Below are 20,072 nucleotides of genomic sequence, written 5' to 3'. Positions count from 1 at the left end.
GCTCAGCTATAGTTTATTGGTACAATCAGCTCTCACCTCTGAGCACCAGATGCCAGAAGATGAAAGTCTAATTGGGCAAGTCTGACCACAATCTGCAGAAGGGAGGAAAATGACAGCCCACTGCCAGGCTTTTCCCCACCCCCCTCCACAGCCCCCATAACTTTGGTGCATATCAATCTTGGCCTTAAATGCGCCCAACAGCCTGGCCTCCACAACTGGCTGTGGCAACAAATTCCATTGATTCACCACCCCCTGGCTAAAGAAATTCCTCCACATCTCTGTTCTAAGTGAGGATGCCCTTCAATCCTGCAGTTGGGCCCTCTTGTCCTAGACTCTCCCACCATGGGAAACAACCTTTTTGCATCTACTCTCTCCATTTATATGTTTCAAAAAGATCCTCCCTCATTCTCCTAAATTCCAACAAGTACAGGCCAAGAGCTGTCAAACGTTCCTTATATGATAACCCTTTCATTCCTGGAATCATCCCTGTGAACCTCCTCTGAATCCTCTCCAATGTCAGAGCATCCTTTCGTAAATGCGAACCCTAAAACTGCTCACAATATTTCAAGTATGATCTCATCAGTGACTTTTGAAGCCTCAATGTCACATACCTGAGGGTTTTGGGTCAGGACATCTTGATGGACAGCACTAGCTGGACACATTGACCATTTTTTTCATTCACTGATGTTGCTCGACCCGCGGAGTTTCTCACACAAGTTGTGTTTGGCCTCAGATTCCAGCATCTGCAGTCTCTCGTGTGTCTCAAATCTGGCACTAATCTTTGAAGGTTGTGATGTGAAGCTTCCAGAAACACCTACAAGCTGGCTGTGAGCAATGTAACATGACTTTATAATTCTGGCAGGAAGGTGGTCAATCTGGCTTTCGTTAAGTTTTAAATGAAGTAATAGAAGTTTTAGCATTGCCGGTCAATTCCTAACTTTACATCTTTCAAGCGTGGCAGTTTCAATGAAAAACATTGTTAATGTTCAGCCAGGAAGGTCTAATATCTGTATCGTTCATGTTGTATTTGTGTGTGTCTGATGCCACAAAGGCATTTGGGAGCTAATTAATTTGTGGCACTGCTTGTTGGGAAACATTTTCAAGCTGTTTTTATATCATGGCGTTCCCATCATCTTGAGCAGTTTACAAATAGGATAATTTAAATAATATATTCTATGTGAGGTACTGCCTCAAGAACGCAGCCAACATCAACACCCTTGTCACACTCCTTTTCTCACTGCCACCATTGTGCAGAAGATACAGAAACCCAAAAAACAAGCACCTCCAGTTTTTACCCAATATCTATCAAAATCTTGAACCTCCCATAACGACACAAGAAATATGAGCAGAGTGGCCATACGGTCTGTTAAGTCTGCTCTGCTATTCAGTAAGATCATGGACTATTTATAGTTCAAAGTTCAGAATTTTTTGTCAGAGTACATACATGACATCACATATAACCCTGGGATTCTTTTTCCTGTGGGCCAGGCAGAATTTCTACTTATCGGTAGTGCGTAAAAACTGTACTCAAGAAAAAATACACCTACTGCAAAGTAAAAGTCCTAAAATGAATCTGATGGTACCCCTCAGATGGTAGAGGAATACCAACTTTTCCTGGACCTGGTGGTACGAGCCTTGTTGCTCTTACTTCTTGACAGCAGCAGCGAGAATGGTGCATATCCTGGGTGGAGTGGATCCTTGATGATTGCTGCTGCTCTCCAATGGCACCATTCCTGATGTTTTTTCTTGATAGTGAGAAGAGTTTGGCCTGTGATGTACTGGGTTCTTTCCACTACCTTGTGCAGAGCTTTCTGCTCAGAGATATTGGTGAGCCCAAACCAGGCTGTAATGCAGCCGGTCAGTACACCTTCCAGTGCGCATCTGTAGATGTTTGCCAAGATTTTTAATGTCATACAAAACTACTGCAGACTCTTTAGAAAATAGAGGTGATGACATTCTTTCTTCATGATGACATTGATGTGATGGGTCCAGGAAAGATCCTCTGAGATAGTGACTCCCAGAAATTTAAATTTGCTCACCCTCTCCACTTCTGATCCCCTAATGATCACTGGATCATCCACCTCTGGTTTTCCCCCCTGAAACCCACAATTAGCTCCTTGGGTTTGGTGACATTGAGTGAGATGTTGTTGTTGGTGCACCATTCAATCAAGTTTTCAATCTCCCTCCTGTGTGCTGACTCATCGCCCCCTTTTATACAACCAACTACTGTGGTATCCTCAGCAAATTTATAGATGGTGTTATTGTTGTACCAAGCAATGCAATCGTGTGTAAAGTGAGTAGAGCAGGGGGGTAAGTGCACAGCACTGTGGTACTCCGGTACTGATGGGGATTGTGGAGGAGATGTTCTTACCAATCCTCACTGATTGTGGTCTGGAGGTGAGGAAATCCATGATCCATCTCCGTGATGATCAAAAGATTTGTATGTCACTTTGTTTTGTGAATATTTATCTATCCTTCTTTTCTCAATTATTTTTCAGTCGTGGCATATTGCAGTAATTTACTGTATACTGTTATAGATGATGTATTGTACATGCCTGTGTAACTACACCAAGTAAGAATTTCAGTGAGTCTGGACATTGCACTATGTATATATTAATAAACTACCACTGTCATTAGTTTTTCCCATTTTTTATGTTCCCACATCATCTGGTGTAGGTCAGCCATTCTCAATGCTCCCATCCTCCCAGGGCACCACAGACTGAACTCATTAAGTATTTTTTATGTCATCAATAGGAGATAATTGCAGAAGAAACCAACTAAACTTGACTACATCACAGAGAAGGGGGCCCATAAACTTTGAGCAGGGTCCCAAAGGGGGTGGTGAATGCTGGAGAGCAGCATTGAGGGAGGACCACACTGTATTTTAGAAGGGATGGTCTCTGCTCTCATTATCAATATCAGATTGCCAACGCCAGAAAATATGCTGAAGGAACTCAGCGTCTAAAGCAGTATCAGTGAGAGAAAAAGAATTGTCGCTGTTACAGGCTGGAATACTTCATCAAGACCTGAAAGGTTCCATCCTAAAACCTTGACCATTCTTCTTCTGCCTGACCTGCTGATTTCTTCCAGCAGATTTTTTGTTGCAGGAAACAAGACAAGTTATTATGGAAATTGCATTGTGGTTGACAAATCCCATGTGAGATGGAAAGCAGATTAATGCAGCCAAGAGGCAGAATGTGGAGGAGATCCTAGATTGGTAAACATAGAGCCGATACAAGAGGGTCATCTCAGGGAGAACTCAACCAAATAAGACATCATCCTCTTGAAAATATTTTGCCAGTTCATCATTCTCTCTGAAACTCCCTCCTGTCACACCCTGACCCCTTTTACCAGACCCTCAAGGCCAGTTGGGATTAGATGATAGATGCTGATCTTGCAAGATCCAGTAAACAAATTAAATGTTACAATGAGGAGCAGAGGCTAGGGTCTGGGACATGAAGTCATACACCATGAAACATGCCCTTCGGCCCATTGAGTTCACGTTTGCTGTCCATCAATCACCCATTTAAACTAATATTTTGCAGTGTCAAGTCAGGTGATTGTACAAGGACAACCCGATGAAACAGCGTTCTCCAGTCCTGGGTACAAAACATGCAGATGTACAACCAGACAGAACACACATAGAGACAACAATACACATACAGGACAAGTTTTTCTTCTAGACCAGTGGTTTTCAAACTTTATCTTTCCACTCACATACCACCTTAAGAAATCCCTATGCCGTAGGTGCTCTGTGATTAGTAAGGGATTATTTAAGGTGGTATGTGAGTGGAAAGAAAAAGGTTTGAAAACCACTGTTTTAATCAGACCTAATTGACTTGTTATGTTCTCGGTTTCATAACTTCAGAGGAAATGGACCAATGACAATTTTTTTAAAGCAAAATATTTCGGTAACAATTGGGTCTAGAGCAGTGATTCTCAACCTTTCCTTCCCACTCACCATACCATCTTAAGCAATCCCTTACTAATCACAGAGCACCTATGGCAGAGGGATTACTTAAAGTGGTATGTGAGTGGAAAGAAAAAAGTTGAGATCCACTGATCTAGACAAAAAAAAATTGTTTCATGAGTATGAGAGTCTCGGATAGTTAGTGTGAGCAGTTCCTTGGGCCGTTCAGCATTCTCACTGCCCGTGAGAAGAAGCTGTCCCCCAGCCTGGTGGTACTTGCTCTGATCCTCCTGTATCTCTCCCCTGATGGGAGCAGCTGAAAGATGCTGTATGCAGGTGGAAGGGGTCCTCGATGATTTTGCCTGCCCTCGTATGTCAAAGATCCAATTTTATTCTTCCCACATTCCCACTAAATCCTACCCCGCACCTACATACCAGGAGCAAATTAAAGGGGCCATTTCATTGAGTAACCTACACATCTTTGAGACGGGGAGATAACTGGGGGAACTCATGGACTCTTCACAGGCAGCAAGCAAGGTCAGGATCAAACCCAAGGCTCTGGCACTGTGAGGCAGCAACTCTACCGTTACGCTCATCCTGTGACTTCATCATTTCAAATTTAGAAACTTTCTCCATCCTCCAGCTCCCTAATTCCTCTGTCTCCTCCAAATGATGGGTGCTACAGAGGGCTCTTTGTTATGTCAGATTAATTTCCTTCTACTGAAGCTGCTCGACCCACTGAGTTCTTCCAGTGCATTGTGTTTAGCTTGGCTGGTTGGGAAGTCATGCCTTGCATTGCACTGCCCCCCAGTGGATAAATGCAGCATGTCTGAATTCAGGTCTGGTTGTCAAGCATTCAATAAAACTGGTTTCACTGGGAGTTTCAGCAGAAATTTCGTTATAAAGAAGAACCTTGGCCCATTGTACCTGTGCTGGCTCTTTGAAAGAAGTATTCCAAGTTGGCCCATCCCCTACTTTCCCTCTGGAGCTCGGCATTTACATTTCCCTGAACAGATTTCCGAGTTATGGAAGGGCTCCGTCCCAGAGAACTGCCTGTGACTGAATTTTCTGCAGGTTAGAACAACAATGTCACAGATTGTGTGGATGTTAGATGTATGGATCAGGACAGGCAGATCATTTTGTTAGAAGTATGTTATTAATTAATGGAATTTCCATGTAAGAATTTCCTCATTCATTGTATTCCTGAGTTTAGACAATTGACTTTGGATTCAAATTGTAACTGATTTTTGAGCAAATAAATTAAATTGAGATTTTCTTGATTTCTGTTTGATTTGGGGAAGAGATATCAAATTATTTTCTTGTAGGATGTTAATATTTCCTTTTATTTGCGCAGATTAACCAGGTACTGGACTAACAGCATCCTCAGGTTTCTATACACACACTTACTATATTATTTTCACTGTTGTGGATTATTGATCAGTTTTGGGAGAAAATAGTTTAGTATTTTTTTTGAAAGGATGAACAGCAACCAAACTTATTTCTGACACGAAGGAATGATGATGAGTTTATTGTCATACACCTTGTAAAATGTACTTGCGCACAGAATTTCTGACTTGCTGCAGCCAAACAGATACTTCACGGTTAAAAAAAAACCTTCAAAAACATGCATTAAATAAGCGATAATGAATAGAAAAATTAAGTAACAAATATTCACAGTTACCATTGTAAAGAAAAAAAGTGGTGCAGGCAGCCTTTCTGTGTTGTGGAGCAGTTCCTAATTAGTGTAACAAGGGGAGGTTCAAGACCTTGGTGACTCCTGGGGGATTACAAACTGTTCTTGAACCTTGGGGTTCTGGTCTTCAGGGTTCAGGTTATGACTGGGATGGTGGGGATCCTTTAAGATGCTGGCGGGTTTCTTGAGGCAGTGCCTCACATAGATGTCTTCAATGGATGGGAGGTCAGAGCCCTGTGTAAACTCAGATCTCCACAAGTCAGGTCTCTGTAACCTGGAGACTGCCTATACATGTACATCCTTTCTTCTTCATTTACCAAATCTCCCTAAATCACATCTTGCTTTAAATATCCTACATACCTGTGTGGCTGCAGCAAGTCAGAATTCCACTGCATTTGTACATTATGCTTGTCTGTAGAACAATAAACTTTCATCATCTAATTTCCATGGATGAATCAACTCCCCTCACCTCTTCCTGACCTGGTGTTCCTCACGGGGTCATTGGCCAATCCAATTCACTTTGAAGGATTCCCCTCCATCAATCTGTACTGTCACTGCCATCACAATCTGTGCATCTTAGTAAACCTTGGATTACCAATCTGGCCTTTGGACTGAGAGGAGATTTGTTTGCTGCCAAGGCCTCCTGTTATTCAAAAAGCAAGGCAAAAACCAAGTAATTTTAAACTATGGTAAATTGTGGGAGAACAAGACATTGGAACTCATTCTGAGGGATGGGATGGAATGGGACAGAGTGGATTTATTCAGGGAAGATCAAGAGTATCTTGGAGTGCACTTGGCGGAGAATCTCACCTGGTCCCTTAGCACCAGCTCCATAGCCAAGAAAGCCCAGCAGAAACTCTAATTCCTGCGAAGGCCAAGGGAAGTTCATCTCCCATCCTCCATCCTCACTACATTCTACAGAGGATGCATTGAGAGCATCCTGTGCAACTGCATCACCACCTGGCTTGGAAGCTGTACCACCTCGGACTGCAAGACCCTGCAGAGGATAGTGAAGTCAGCGGAGAATATCATTGGGGGCTCTCTTCCTACCATTAGGGACATCTACAACACTCGATGCAGGCAAAAGGCAATAAACATAGTGAAGGACTCCACACACCCCTCATGTAAACTGTTCTCCCTTCTGCCATCTGGTAGGACAGACTGTAGCACTTGGGTCCTTAAGTCCAGATTGGGACACAGTTCCCTTACATCCAGGTTGGGCAACAGTTTTTTTTCCCCTGAACCATCAGGCTCCTGGTTTCCCAGAACATAGACGGATAGTGTAACATGAACTTTTACTGTATACATCTTAATATTTTAACGTGCTTAACTTCTATTCTTATATTAATTTAAATATGCTCTACAGTCCTGGAGAAATGCTATCTCTTTACCGTGCAAGCATAGTATGAATAATAAATAAAGGTGACATCTTGATGTCCAACTAACCTGATTGAAGAGACAGTAAGGAGGATGATAGAGGGCGGTGCATTTGAGATTGTCTACATTGACCAGCTACGTTTTTGGCAAGGTCCTAAGTGACATGCTGGTCAAAGAGGTGAAGAAAGATTGGAAAATTGGACTCAACTTAGTGCTGTGGGGAACACTGATGGTATTTATGCATCAGGAATCCAATTTGAGTGCCCTGGTCACATCATTTCCTGCTGTTTGACTGAAAGTTTAATTGTACAGAACTAAGTGTCGGGACACAATGAGGAAGTTTGATGATGGTACAAGCACTGGCTGTTAGCCCATTTGGAGGAAAATGGTAGGGTGTAGGTTGGTAGAGATCTGGTTACTAGGTAGAAATTGACATCTAAAACTTTGGGAAGTACCAGGAAATGCATTTGTAGAGGTGGAAGGAGACGAGTGCGAGGACGAGAATTGTAGAGCAGATGGAAAATGTACTTCTGCACAACCTTAAAAGTCAAGTTAATAAAGTGGGTAAAAGGTATTGAGCAAGTCAGGCAGCAGATGTGGATGGAGAAACAGAATGAATGTTACCTCTTCCAACCTGGTCCACTGCCCTTGGGTTCCTTCAGCATTGGTGAAATCCAGTGTGGACCAGGTGGCCGTTTTACGGAACCCCAATACTACGTCCACAATGGCCATCTCCAGATTCCAATGTGTGGCATTTTAACACTACTTCCCCACTCCTTCACCCACACTGTCTGCTTTAACACACTTCCCCACTCCCACCCTGCCTGCCTTGACTTTCCCCACTCTCACACCCACACTCTCTGTCCCTGATCTTCCCCACACTCACACTGTCTATCTCAAGCCTTCCCCGCTCCTACACCCACCCTATCTCTGACCTTCCCCACACTCCCACATCCACATTGTCTGTCCCCGACCTCCACTTCCACACCATCTGTCCCCGACCATCCCCTCTCCCACACCCACACCGCCTGTCCCCAACCATCCCCACTCCCACCCCGACTTGCCTGAAGTTAATTTTTGACATGTTTTTGTGCAGCGCCAGTACATTTAACGTTGCCAAGCTGGAAGAGATGGAACGCCTTTTGAAGGAGGCGCAGGCTGAAAAGGCGTGGCTTATCGAAAGCAAAGTGAGTTCTTGGCTCCTTAACCTGGCAGTACATGAGGCCGTGGACAGACATGTCAGCGTAGGAATGGGTTTGAAATCAAAGTGACTACTCACTGGGATGTCCTTGCTATTACAGCAGACAGAGTGGAGGTGCTCAGCGAAGCAACTCCCCCAATCTGTGTCCAGTCTTCCTGATGTAGAGGAAGCTCCGCCAGATGCAGTAAATGACCCAAATGTGTTGGGCAGATTTCATGTCCATGCCTCAGATTGGACAATGACAGGGGTGGTGTTAATGACTCAGGCCTTCGCTGGGTGTGTTATTGCCTCCGGCGAGTGTTAGGAGGAGGAGAATTTACCGAGACACTGTGGCAGGGTTCTGTGCTGTGGTCATTAATCCACACGTTTTGAAGACTGTAGCATGGCTACTTGGGACTGAATCACTTGCTTCCCTTCAAGAGAATGGTGTCCTGATGGTTTTTTTTCTCATTCTGGAGGAGCGGGAGATGGAGGCAAGGAAGCAGGCTCTGGAAGAGGAGCGAAGCCGCAGGGAGCAGCTGGAGAAGAGGTTGCAGGAGGAGACTGCACGCAGGCAGCAGCTGATCGAGAAGGAAATAAAGATGCGAGAGAAGCAGCGATGGCAGGTACATGATGCAGCCGAGCCAGGGAGCTGGTCCACCCTTACCCTAGAAGCTTGTAGGCTGTGAGCCTGGCAATGTCCACCTGGGGCTCGGGCAACTGGTGATGACCCAATGCACACTTGGGTCTGAGGCAGCTGGTGATAACCCACTGCCAACTTGGGGCTTGGGCAACTAGTGTTGTCCCAGATTTGGTTGAATTTTGCAGACCTCGGCTTTTAGATTCATCACACGTCCCCTTTTTGAGTTTCTGATCAGTCCAAGTCCTGCGCCGACCTCAACTCACCATGTTGAGAATTATATTGGATGTGGTTGTACTGGAGAGAGTGCAGAGGAGCTTCCCTTGGATGGTGCCTGGATTGGAAGACTGTAGTTCTGGAGAGAGACTGGATTGGTTGAGCTTGTTTACCCTGGATTGAAAGAGGCTCTGAGGGTCCTGGTAGAGATAGATAAGGTCCATGGGAGAGGGGTGATCAAAAGGCAAGAAGGCGTTTCAAGAATGAGAGAAAGATTTTGAGGGGCTCTGACGGGTAAGTGTTTTTGCACAGAGAGTGATTGATATCTGGAACCTGCCATGGGAGGAGGTGGTGGAATCAAGTACTGGCATTAGGTTGAAGAGGCACACACTTAAATAGGCAAGGCACAGTTGTGATGTGGGTAAATTAGATTAGTGTAGATGGCCAGAAGGTCAGCATAGTCATGGTGGACTGAAGGGCCTGTTTCTGTGCTGACTCTGAGAATGTGGAAGATTGAATTGTGTCTTTGCCACCCCGATATAAACTCCACTTCTTGGCTGCTCCCCAATCCCCCTGCTGCTGGACGGTTCACAGCTCTGGTGACCCCAGGTCAGCCACTTGGCCATGAATCTGTGCCGTTGGTAAGACCAACCAGTTGCTGTGCAACATCATTCACCCCACCTCTGCCGCAGCTCATTGTCTGCTGGACCTTGTTGCTGGTGTTTCCAGAGTCAGTATTTCCATGGCCATGCTCCCTTAACTGTTGGGTATACATGGAATGCGAGAGGCTGGATCTCTTGTAGCAAGTAACTAACTGGCTCTCACCCCAAGGCCTCTACTCCAGTGGTTCTCAACCTTTTTCTTTCCACTCACGTACCTCTTTAAGTAATCCCTATGCTCTCGGTGCTCTACGATTAGTGGCATGTAAGTGGGAAGGGAAGATTGAAAATCATTACTCTAGACCCAATTGTTACTGAAATATTTTGCTTGAGAAAAATTGTCATTGGTCCATTTCCTTTGGAGTTATGAAACTGGGCACCTAACAAGAAAATTAGGTAAGATTAAAACAGTGGTTTTCAAACTTTTTCTTTCCACTCATATACCACCTTAAGCAATCCCTTACTAATCACAGAGCGCCGATGGCATAGGGAATACTTAAAGTGGGATGTGAATGGAAAGAAAAAGGTTGAGAACCACTGCGCTACACTGTCTCCGAGGCACAGGTGAAGATTATGATGGTACCTTCTCCACTCATCTCCAACAACACACAAGAAACTCGACACCACCCTTAATTGGCACTCCATCTGCCACACAAAAGTATCACCCCCTTTCCTCCCTCTTCCCCGTGGGCATCCTGAGCAGACAAGTTTGCCTGCAAACATTTATTGCTTCCTCTTCATGAAGAACATTCTCTTCTTCTTGCAGTGAGATGGCCTCGTGTTGGCACTGATTCATGTCAGGGGATAGAATAGCACAGGGAAAAGAAGTTGGGATTGACCCAGACCTGCGGGGAGGAGGTGGGATTACTTTTGGGATTTGGACAGGACTATGGGAGAGAATGAAGCAATCTTATTAGTCTTCAAATTATACAATGCTCTGGAAGCAGAAATAAATAGGGAAAGGGAAATCCTTTGAGAGGCTCACAGACTCAATTCAGCTTCTGTGTCATGAAGAAGTTTGTTAATCCCAATTAATGCATGGATATGGAGGCATGTATTACTAGGGTGAGGTCTTTGGGAGTATTGGAGCAGTGAATATGAAAAGCATGACTAGTTCCATGTCCTGAATTGTGCAGCATGAAAGATGGGTCTTACAAAGCAGTATTCACATCAACAAGCATCAACCAATCTGCAGGAGGAACTGAGCAGGTCAACAACACCAGTGGAGAAAAAGAATGGCCAACATTTTGGGTCAGAACCCTTCATTAAGACAGTTCTGGCCAAAAACATTGCCTGTTCCTTTTCTCCCACAATTCAGCCCATTGAGTTCCTCTAGCAGATTGTGTTGACCTCCAGATTCCAGTGTCTGCGGCCTCCTGTGTGAGCCCAGTCACGCAACCCAGGTCTTGTGTGGTGCTGTTGGGTCAATGTGAGGAAGACCACGACGAGCCCAGCCATCAGTGTAGGCAGGACATCTGCTCCGTATAGCTGCCTCCCTCTTGTCCACAGGCCAGGCCGCTAACTCGCTACCTCCCAGTCAGGAAGGAAGACTTTGATTTACGCACTCACATTGAGGCAGCCGGTCACACGGTGGAGACTTGTTACTACGTTTCATTAACGGAGAAGACTTGTCGGGGCTTCTTGGTCAAAATGGGCGGCAAAATCAAAACCTGGAAGAAGCGCTGGTTTGTTTTCGACCGCACTAAACGGACATTCTCATACTATGCAGGTGGGTATACACGGTCTGACTATGTCATTGGGTGAAGGATTCTGCCTCCTCCATCGCTTCCTCATGTACAGCAGGGTGAGGGCGACCATCCACCCAATGTGCTTGTCCTTGCTTGGAAATATCCAACCCATCCGTCCCCAATAGCTACACATCCTTACCATACATTCCCTTCCCTTTGCTCTGACCCCTCAATGCATCTGAAATTCCTTTATTGTCATGTGCTTAAACATACATTTGTCCACTCCTTTTTGACCGTGAAGGCACACAAAGAGGTGCCCCCTACCCCATTGCTTACCAATGAGAGAAAACAAAGCAAAGAGAATCCCTTCAAAGGCACTGAGCATCCATGGATCCCACTGCCCAGGCATCAATGTGGTTGCCTCATGTCGTGCCAGTCCTTCTGCTTCCTGTGGAAATGTTTCCACCACTGAACACTTTATCCAAGCCATTCCATGTCTTAGCACCTCCATTGAACCTCTGCTTGACCTTCTCTGGCTCCAGTTGATACTTTTCCCAACTGATCTCCTCCAAGCCCTTGCAGCTCCTTTTAAAGTGTGCTCCCCACAGCATGAAGGTGGAGGGTGACAACTTCCCTTTCTCCTTCAGTCCTGCCAAAAAAAGGCCAAGCACTCGGCTCACTCTTTCAACTCCTTTTGTTCCCTCGAGTGCCAGTGGCTGCAACTTCTTCTTTTGTTCTCCCAAACTTACAGTCCTACTTCCTGAACACTTGTTCTTAGAATGCCCCTCCCACCCACCTCGGGTCAAGACCGTGCCTCCCCCACTGCCAGGGTCCTGGTTCGTACTCATCAGCACACCTTCCAAACCCCCGCCTCAAGAAGGGGGCAAGAAGGCAGTCTGGGACAGCCTGCTCAAGGCATGCTGGTCCTGGTGTGTGATAGGCAGTGGGTTTGGGGTGTGTCCCATTTTCAAGCATCAAACTGTTTGGAGGGAACAGAGTGGGTTGAGATGGGGGGCACAGGGTCAGGGGCGTAGGGTGGGTCAAGGAGTACATGGCAGGTGAAGGGAGTGTGCCAAGAGGAGGCACGGCATGCCGAAACAGGCCCAAGGACGGCTGGGAAACCCAGAGAGCTCATTGTCTGGGTCCATGGGGTCAGGAGGTTTGGGGTGGGTCAAGGAGAAGTACATAGTTGGGAGTGTGTGGCAGGTCAAGAGAGTGTGGGGTCAGGTGGCACAGGGGCAGGCTTAGGGAGTGTGGGGGCCAGGGTCACAGAGGTAGGCCCAGGGAGCGTGGGGTCAGGGGACACAGGGGCAGGCCCAGGGAACATGGAGTGAGGGGGGCAAGGAACACGCTGAGAAGGGACATGAGGTCAGGGGGTGCAGGGTAGGCCTGAGGAGCACTGGTTAGGCCCAGAGACCATGAGGTAAGGGGGTATGGGGCATGCCAAGAGGGGGCGTGGTGTCAAAGGGTTCAAGCTCCCAATGCATGGCAGTCAGGGCCACAGTGGAGGTCACGGCCACTGCAGAAGAGGCAGCGATTATTAAGCAGGGAGACCACAGTGGTTGGTTGGGGGGGGGGGGGGGGGAACGGGACTTGAACCAAGACAGCACTGTGGCCACGGACACTGCTGTCACTGGGACTGGGACTAACAGCATGGAGCGACAGCTTGTGCCTGAATCCCACCCACCTGCCAAGGACCATGCAGCTCCCAGAATGGCAGGAAGCCGCTGGGAATTTACCTGATTCGCCTGTTGTGTTAAAATGCTCAAAACCCAATCTGACCATTGCCACAATCGAGGCTCTCTGCAAATTTTTAAATCCTAAAAAGTGCCAAAAAGGGACGACTTTTTGTTATGCCTCACACACAAAGCTGAACTCACTACATTTGGTTCATGTAAATCAAACTCTACAAATTTCCTTTTTTGCAGATAAACACGAAACCAAATTGAAAGGGGTGATCTATTTCCAGGCCATCGAAGAGGTATACTATGACCACTTGAAGAACGCGCACAAGGTAAAGGCTCTTCGGATCCTGTCACAGATATGGAATTTCAGCAAGGTTGAAAGCCGTTCTCATCATGGAAAATGTCCACGTGAAAGCAGCCAGTCTCATAATTCAGGAGACTGAAGATGCTGGAACAGCAAACAATCTGCTAGAGGAACTCACCAAGCCGAGCTGCCCAGTGGGAGAGAAAGGATGGTCGAGGCTTCAGGCTGGGACCCTTCAGTCGACACTTCTGGCTGGAACCCTTCATCAAGCCACCCCAATGAGAAAAGCTCTGACTTGAAATGCTGCCTGCTCTTTTTCTCCCACTGATGCTGCTCGACCTGCTAAGTCCCTCCAACAGATTGAGTTTCTTGTTCTCCATTGTAATCTCCATCTAGATGGACAAGAGAGGAGTGGGGCTATCATTTGTTCTCTGTACTGACCTCCGTCTACTTTCGAATGAGCGGGGAGTGAGTGACGGCTCTTTGCTCCGTCCCTTCTGTCAAAAAGCCCGCAGTTTACTGAGCTTGTTTTGAAGCCTCATTGCAGTTGTGCCGCTGGTTTGCCAAGCTGCCTGGTGAGACCTGGGCTCGGGCTCCAGGGTCGGGGACTTGCAGTCAGCCAACACAGATACCTCATCCTCCATCCACACAGCCTGGGAAGAGGGTGGTGAGATTCCTGAGGGATAACAGCTGTGTGGAAAGTGGAATCCAAGCCACAGGTTTGAACGTTTGTTGTTTCTCTTTCTAGAGCCCCAAACCTTTGCTTACCTTCAGTGTGAAGACCCGAGACAGAATCTTCTACATGGTGGCACCATCTCCTGAGACCATGCGGATCTGGATGGATGTCATTGTGACAGGAGCTGAGGGTTATGCCCAATTTCTGCTGTAGTGCAGCTCTGTGGATTTACAACCTTACTTTGCATGCATTGTTTTCTGACGTATTTATGAAAGAAGACTCTTTTCTACCAACCACTGTCAGAGCTTTATCTATGTTATCTTGAGCATTTTGACAATCAGCAGGTTAAAGTATTTACAGTATTAATGCATTTAAAGAGACTGGAGCAAAGTTTACCTTTGGTGGTCCTGGTGAAGACAGAAGTAGGAGACGGAGAGAAGTCTTTGTGACTGAGGTGCGAGTCCATGTATAGGAAAGTGCCGCAGTGCCTGGTACGTGAGAGACGAGTGATTCGGGTTCCACACACAGGATGTGTGTCTCCCAGCACACAAGGGATAGCTGTGTTCAAGTGTGTGATTGTGCTGCCAGATATACCCTCGTGTGCAATTTGACTGAGCCTGGTCTATGTGCCCTGTGTGTGCTGCCACTGATCCAACTTATGCAAGGGCCATTGTGGGAGTGCCAAAATGCCTTGGCGTGAGTGATTACTATAATCATGTGAGTGGCCAGGCTGAGGAGAAGACTTTTTGCCTGATAAATATGCCTCACTCAGTGACCACCTGCAGATGTATGACTGTTGTCACATGCATCGAACATCCTTCCCGGGTGTGAATGTGACACTGAGGATTTGACCACCCCCCCCCCCCCCCACCCACCCCGGGTGGTTTCTCAAGCTTTAATATGTTAATATTGCGTCCTACTAATGTGCAGAGTTGGCCAAAGGAATGGCTGCTTCAGTCTGAGGACGTTATTGCAGCCAGACTGATGGAACAAGTGGCAATGTTTACAAAGGTATACCAAAATAGGAACAGGACTAAGTCATTCACTCCCACAAATCTGCTGCAATACCCCCTCAGAGAACAGAAAACAACTGCCAGCTGAAGCCACATAAACCTATCAACTGACCTCATTGTATCCAGCAGTTATAACTTAATATCTTAAACTAACCTGAATTTTGTCCGGTTCCAACGATGTGCAAAAATCGTTGGAAGATTTTGGTTTGATTTCTGATTATCGTTTGTTGCTGAGGTCGATGTGACATGGTTAGTGTAGTAGTTAGCGTGACACTATTCCAGTGCCATCAGGCCAGGCTCAAATTCAGTGCTGTCTGTGTGGAGTTTGTATGGGTGTAATTGGGCGCGACAAGTTTAACTGGCTGCAATCGCCTTCTACCGTGTTGTAAATGTATATAGGAATTCCCTGCCTCCTCCATTGCCTATCTGTGCTTCACTTCCCAGAATCAAGCACCTTCTCCAGGAAGAGTAACACACTGACTGTGCCCATGAGGCCCATGAGGCCCAAGGCATGTCCGGTTCATTAGATTGTCCAGTGGAACATCATACCTGGCCTCTCACCCGCACTTTCTCTAGATTAGTCCATAAGACATAGGAGCATAATTAGCCCATTTGGCCCATCAAGTCTGCTCTGTCATTCAAATCATGGCTGAAGTATTTTCCTGCTTTCTCCCAATAATCCTTGACACCTTTACTAATCAAGAACCTCTCAACCTCTGCTTTAAATATTCACAATATTCACAATGTCGGCCTCAGCCATCTGTGGCAACGAATTGGACCTCCGCTTTCTGAATTCTCTCCACATTAGAAAATTGTCCACTTCTTTATTCCTTCTTCTACCAAAGTGCTTACCTATGCTGTATTCCATCTGTCACTTGTTTGCCCATCCTTCCAACCTGTGCAGGTTCCTCTGCAGACTCCCTACTTCCGCCCCTCCACCTATCTTTGTACCATCGACAAACTTGGCCACAAAGCCATCAATTCTGTCATCTAAATAATTTACATGTAATGTGAAAAGTAATGGACCCAACACTGACCCCTATGGAAAGTACTAGTCACCAGAAGCCGACCGAATAAGTCCCCCTTTATTTCCACGCATATCCTTCTGCCAGCCAATCTTGAAGTGCAGTTTCTTTCTTGCCACTAATGAGCCTCACAGGTGTAAAATAATGTTACCCTTCCTCCATTCTAAACTATTTCTCTCTGTAACTCTGTGCTGTTCTCTGTTTGGGTTGACTTTCGGATTGCAGGGAAAACAAACTTTCTCACTATACCTCAGTGCACACAACAATAAATTTGAACAGAACACTCTGTTTCCAGTATTGGAAAGCATTCAGTTCAGCTTTCCCCCTCTGTGAATCAGGCAGCTCGGGGTTTCAGAATCAGAATCAAAATCAGATTTATTGTCATGTACGTATGTCGTAAACTTTGTTGTTTTGCGGAAGCAGTATTGTGCTTCACAGGGGCAAAATTGCCATAAAGTATGGCAAAAGCTCCTCGTAGGGGAGCAAACTACCCCCATCAGCTTTTCTAAATCTATTGATGAAGGGTTCCAATTTGAAACGCCAGCCATCCTCTGTCTCCCAGTGATTCACCTCAACCTGTTGAGTTCCTTTCGCAGATTGTGTTTCATTTCCGAATGTCATGCTTCTGTCGTGGCTTTCAATTAAGCGTAGGTAGCAACTGTGCGCTGAAGTCCAACTTGTCTGCAGTCTGTCTCCAACTTTGATATTCCCTTTGGACTCTCTTCATTTTTGTGAAGAAGGCACTTTGTTCACCATCGTAAGGTTCGCTCCCTCCTACCAATCATGGCTCCCCTTGTGAAAATTTCCTTGTGCTGTTTCTTTCACGCTTTCTTGCCATTCTTTAGAAACATTTGTGGAGAGAGAGGTGGGGGAGTAGGATCAATTTGACAGCACGGATCTGCAATCTTGATAAATTCAGGGATTAGTCTGCAGTGAATAGCAGTTAAGGTGGGAAGTCTTGACCAATTCTTATGTAAAGGGCAAATATTTGTAATTAAGCTGCCATGTATGTCAGAGTTTATTTTATCATTAATGTTTTAACTAATTATATCATGAACAGCTGCTATACGATTAGTCATTTTATCAGCTCCTCTGAACATGCATCTAAGTTCATTATTTATTCTCTATTACTTTATAATATAAGGAATTTTATATGTTACACAATTGCAATTTCCTATTTTAAATGTCTTTGATATGGTTGCATCTCTAAATTTGAATAAAAAATTAATAAACCTGTTTTTGTTGCTTATTTTCAGTTAAGGACCAAAACCTAATGTCAGATACTTTCATCTTAAACGTAGAACATTACAGCACAGAACAGGCCCTTGAGCCCTCAATGTTGTGCCGGCCTGTATATTCCTATCAAAAAGTACCCTCTATTTTTCTTTCATCCTGACTGATTATACTGACATGATTGGGAGGTTAAACAAGAAAGTCTGCTCATTGGGAGGTCATTATTTGTAAGCCAGCCCTAACTGCTCTGGAGAAGGTCGAGGTAATCAGGCTGCAAGTTCTTCTGGTGAAGGTGCTCCATAGATCGGGAGGAAGATCCACATTTTATTGTATAGACAATAAAACATCTGTCTTGCGTGTCCTCTTCAGGCTGGTGAGTGGTGGGAAGGTAACTTAGAGGAGGTTGTGTTCCCTCTGAGGTGGGGGTGGGGGAGGGGGGTATCTTCTCAAAGTAACCATAATGAGCGTCTTTGTGCATCACACAGGTTGTACTCTTCTTCACGCACCATGCTCAACTTGCCTCCTCCTCAGACCCACTTTTAACCACAGAATAAAGATTAGCATCGCAGCAGAAGGGTGGAGCTTTGTTGGGCCAGCATATGCACTTCTGGACCCTCTGTGCCTCCTGCTGGTTACACCATTCCATTTGCTAGGTGCCCCAGCATGGGAAAAGTATGGAGGATTTGGAAAGAATCTGAAAGAGGTTTACTTAGGATGCTGCCTGGCCTAGTGGGTATGAGTTGTGGGGGGAGATTGGACCAATTTGGATTGTTCTCTCTGGAGTGTAGGAGGCAGAGGGAAGTCCTGATGGAGGTTTATAAAATAGGCATTAATAGGATGGGCAGTCAGAATCCTTTCCCAAGGGTAAAAATATCAAACTTGAGAGGATATATATTTAAGATGAGGGGAAGGAAGTTTAAGAGAGATTTTTTTTAAACATAGAGAGCAGTAGGTTCAATTATAATGTTTAAGAGGCTTTTGTATAGATACAAAACCAAGAAGGGATGAAGGGATATCTAGCAGGTTCAAGCAGCAGAGTTTTGCTTTGATTTGGACATCAGGTTCAGCATAGACATGTGGGCCGAAAGGCCTGTTCCTGTGTTGTTCTGTTCTATGCTCAACTTTCTAATTAGCTACCAGTGCACAAGGAACAAGCCAGGTTAATGCAACACGAATAAAATGTTGGTGTGGCCGCAGTTGGGGTACTGTGCAGATTCTGATCATCCAGCTAAAGGAAAGACACCTTTAAACTGGAAAAGGTGCAGGAAAGATTCACCAGAATGTTTGCCAGGAATGGAGGGCTTGAGTTATCAGGAAAAGGCCACAGTAGCTGGGGCTTTTCTCCCTGTAGCGCAGGAGACTGAGTGAGACCCCGACAGAGGTTTATAAACTCCCAAGGGACATATATAAAGTGAATGGTCACAGTCTTTTTCCTGAGGGAGGGGAATCAAACTACAGGGTGAGAGGAAAATTTTTAAAGGAAATTGAGGGACTCCTTCTTCACACAGAATGGTGAGTTATGTGGAATGAGCTGTCAGGAAGCAGCAGAGATGGGGACAATGGTAATGTTTATATGATATCTAGACAAGTACATGATAGGGATATGGACCAAATGCAGGCAAATGGGACTCGTTCTGGCTGACATCTTAGCATGAATGTGTTGAACTGAAGACCCTGTTTCCATGCTGTCAACTCTGACTCTCTAACACAGGGGTGTCAAACTCAAATTCACGGAGGACCAACATTAAAAACTTGGACTAAGTCGAGGGCCAAACTAAATATTTATTGAAAATTTTCAACAACATCTGCCTGTTTTCTCTTCTTTCAACATATGTAATGTTAAACTTTTTCTTATTAAAATAAATGTTTAATAATAGTTTTGGATAAACTCTTTCCAGAAGCATTAACAAATGAGAAATAAAATATTCAATAAATAATATTTCTCTATAGAGGATTTGTCAAATGTTGCTAGTGTGCTGTCGAATAGTAAAATCTGAGGGCTATTGAGAATATGGGAGAATAACATGATTCCTGAAACAATCAAATGGGTGACTGATTGTGGGTATGAACTCTAGCAGGGTTATTTGCCATGTCCTTTTTCCATTGGTACAGATATCCTTTGATTTACACACTTTTCAAGTTTTATGCTTAATGAGCTTGTATCCAGGTGCAGGACCATTTTTAACCAGGAATATATTTATCACTGTGACATGAAACTATTGGAAGATCGTTTTATCCTGAGATTAAAGTTCATAATCCTTATTCAAGCCTGTGTGCGGGAGGGCGGGATTTGCGGGCGATCGGGTTGGACAACGACAGTGCGGGGGCATCGGCTCTCGCTGCAGGGTGGCATCTCGGCGGATCAGCGGCCCTGTCACCATGAGTCGCGGGTCGGCCTGCGGCAGGGAGGGGGAGTGGGCAACGGTCCTGGCGAGGTCAGGCCCGAGGCCTCCGGTTCCGGGCGCTGGGAAGCGGCCTTGGCTTCCCCTGACACCGGCCAGGCCGCAAAACCAGAGTTCACGGTGAGACCCTGCAACGTAAACAGAGGAGGTGGAGGCGATTAGCGGGCTAATGCCAATGCATTCTGGGATTTATAATATTAGCTATGCATGCGCTATACTGTCGCGGCGGCCAGCGGGCCACCTCTAATACATTTTTGAAATGATCTTGCAGGCCAAATATAATTATATTGCGGGCCAAATTTGGCCCGCGGGCCAGAGTTTGACATGTGTGCTCTAACATGTCCTCAATAATATGAAACATTGAATTTTTT

General features: G+C 45.5%; 1 protein-coding gene across 7 annotated transcripts in view; it reads left to right on the top strand.

The window, feature by feature from the left end:
• Positions 1-14,793, top strand: part of phldb2b (pleckstrin homology-like domain, family B, member 2b) — a 140,706-nt gene extending 125,913 nt beyond the window's left edge. For all 7 annotated transcript variants that reach the window (XM_069889483.1, XM_069889484.1, XM_069889482.1 and 4 more), the window contains 5 exons: positions 8,077-8,167; positions 8,640-8,786; positions 11,185-11,404; positions 13,292-13,377; positions 14,101-14,793. In XM_069889483.1, coding sequence (XP_069745584.1) covers positions 8,077-8,167; positions 8,640-8,786; positions 11,185-11,404; positions 13,292-13,377; positions 14,101-14,241 — 685 coding nt within the window. In that variant the 3' untranslated portion in view covers positions 14,242-14,793. The remainder of the gene's footprint in view (positions 1-8,076; positions 8,168-8,639; positions 8,787-11,184; positions 11,405-13,291; positions 13,378-14,100) is intronic.
• Positions 14,794-20,072: the final 5,279 nt, after the last annotated feature.

Source organism: Narcine bancroftii, chromosome 7 (genome assembly GCF_036971445.1).
Source record: "Narcine bancroftii isolate sNarBan1 chromosome 7, sNarBan1.hap1, whole genome shotgun sequence".
NCBI lineage: Eukaryota > Metazoa > Chordata > Chondrichthyes > Torpediniformes > Narcinidae > Narcine > Narcine bancroftii.
This window is presented reverse-complemented; position numbering and strand designations above follow the sequence as displayed.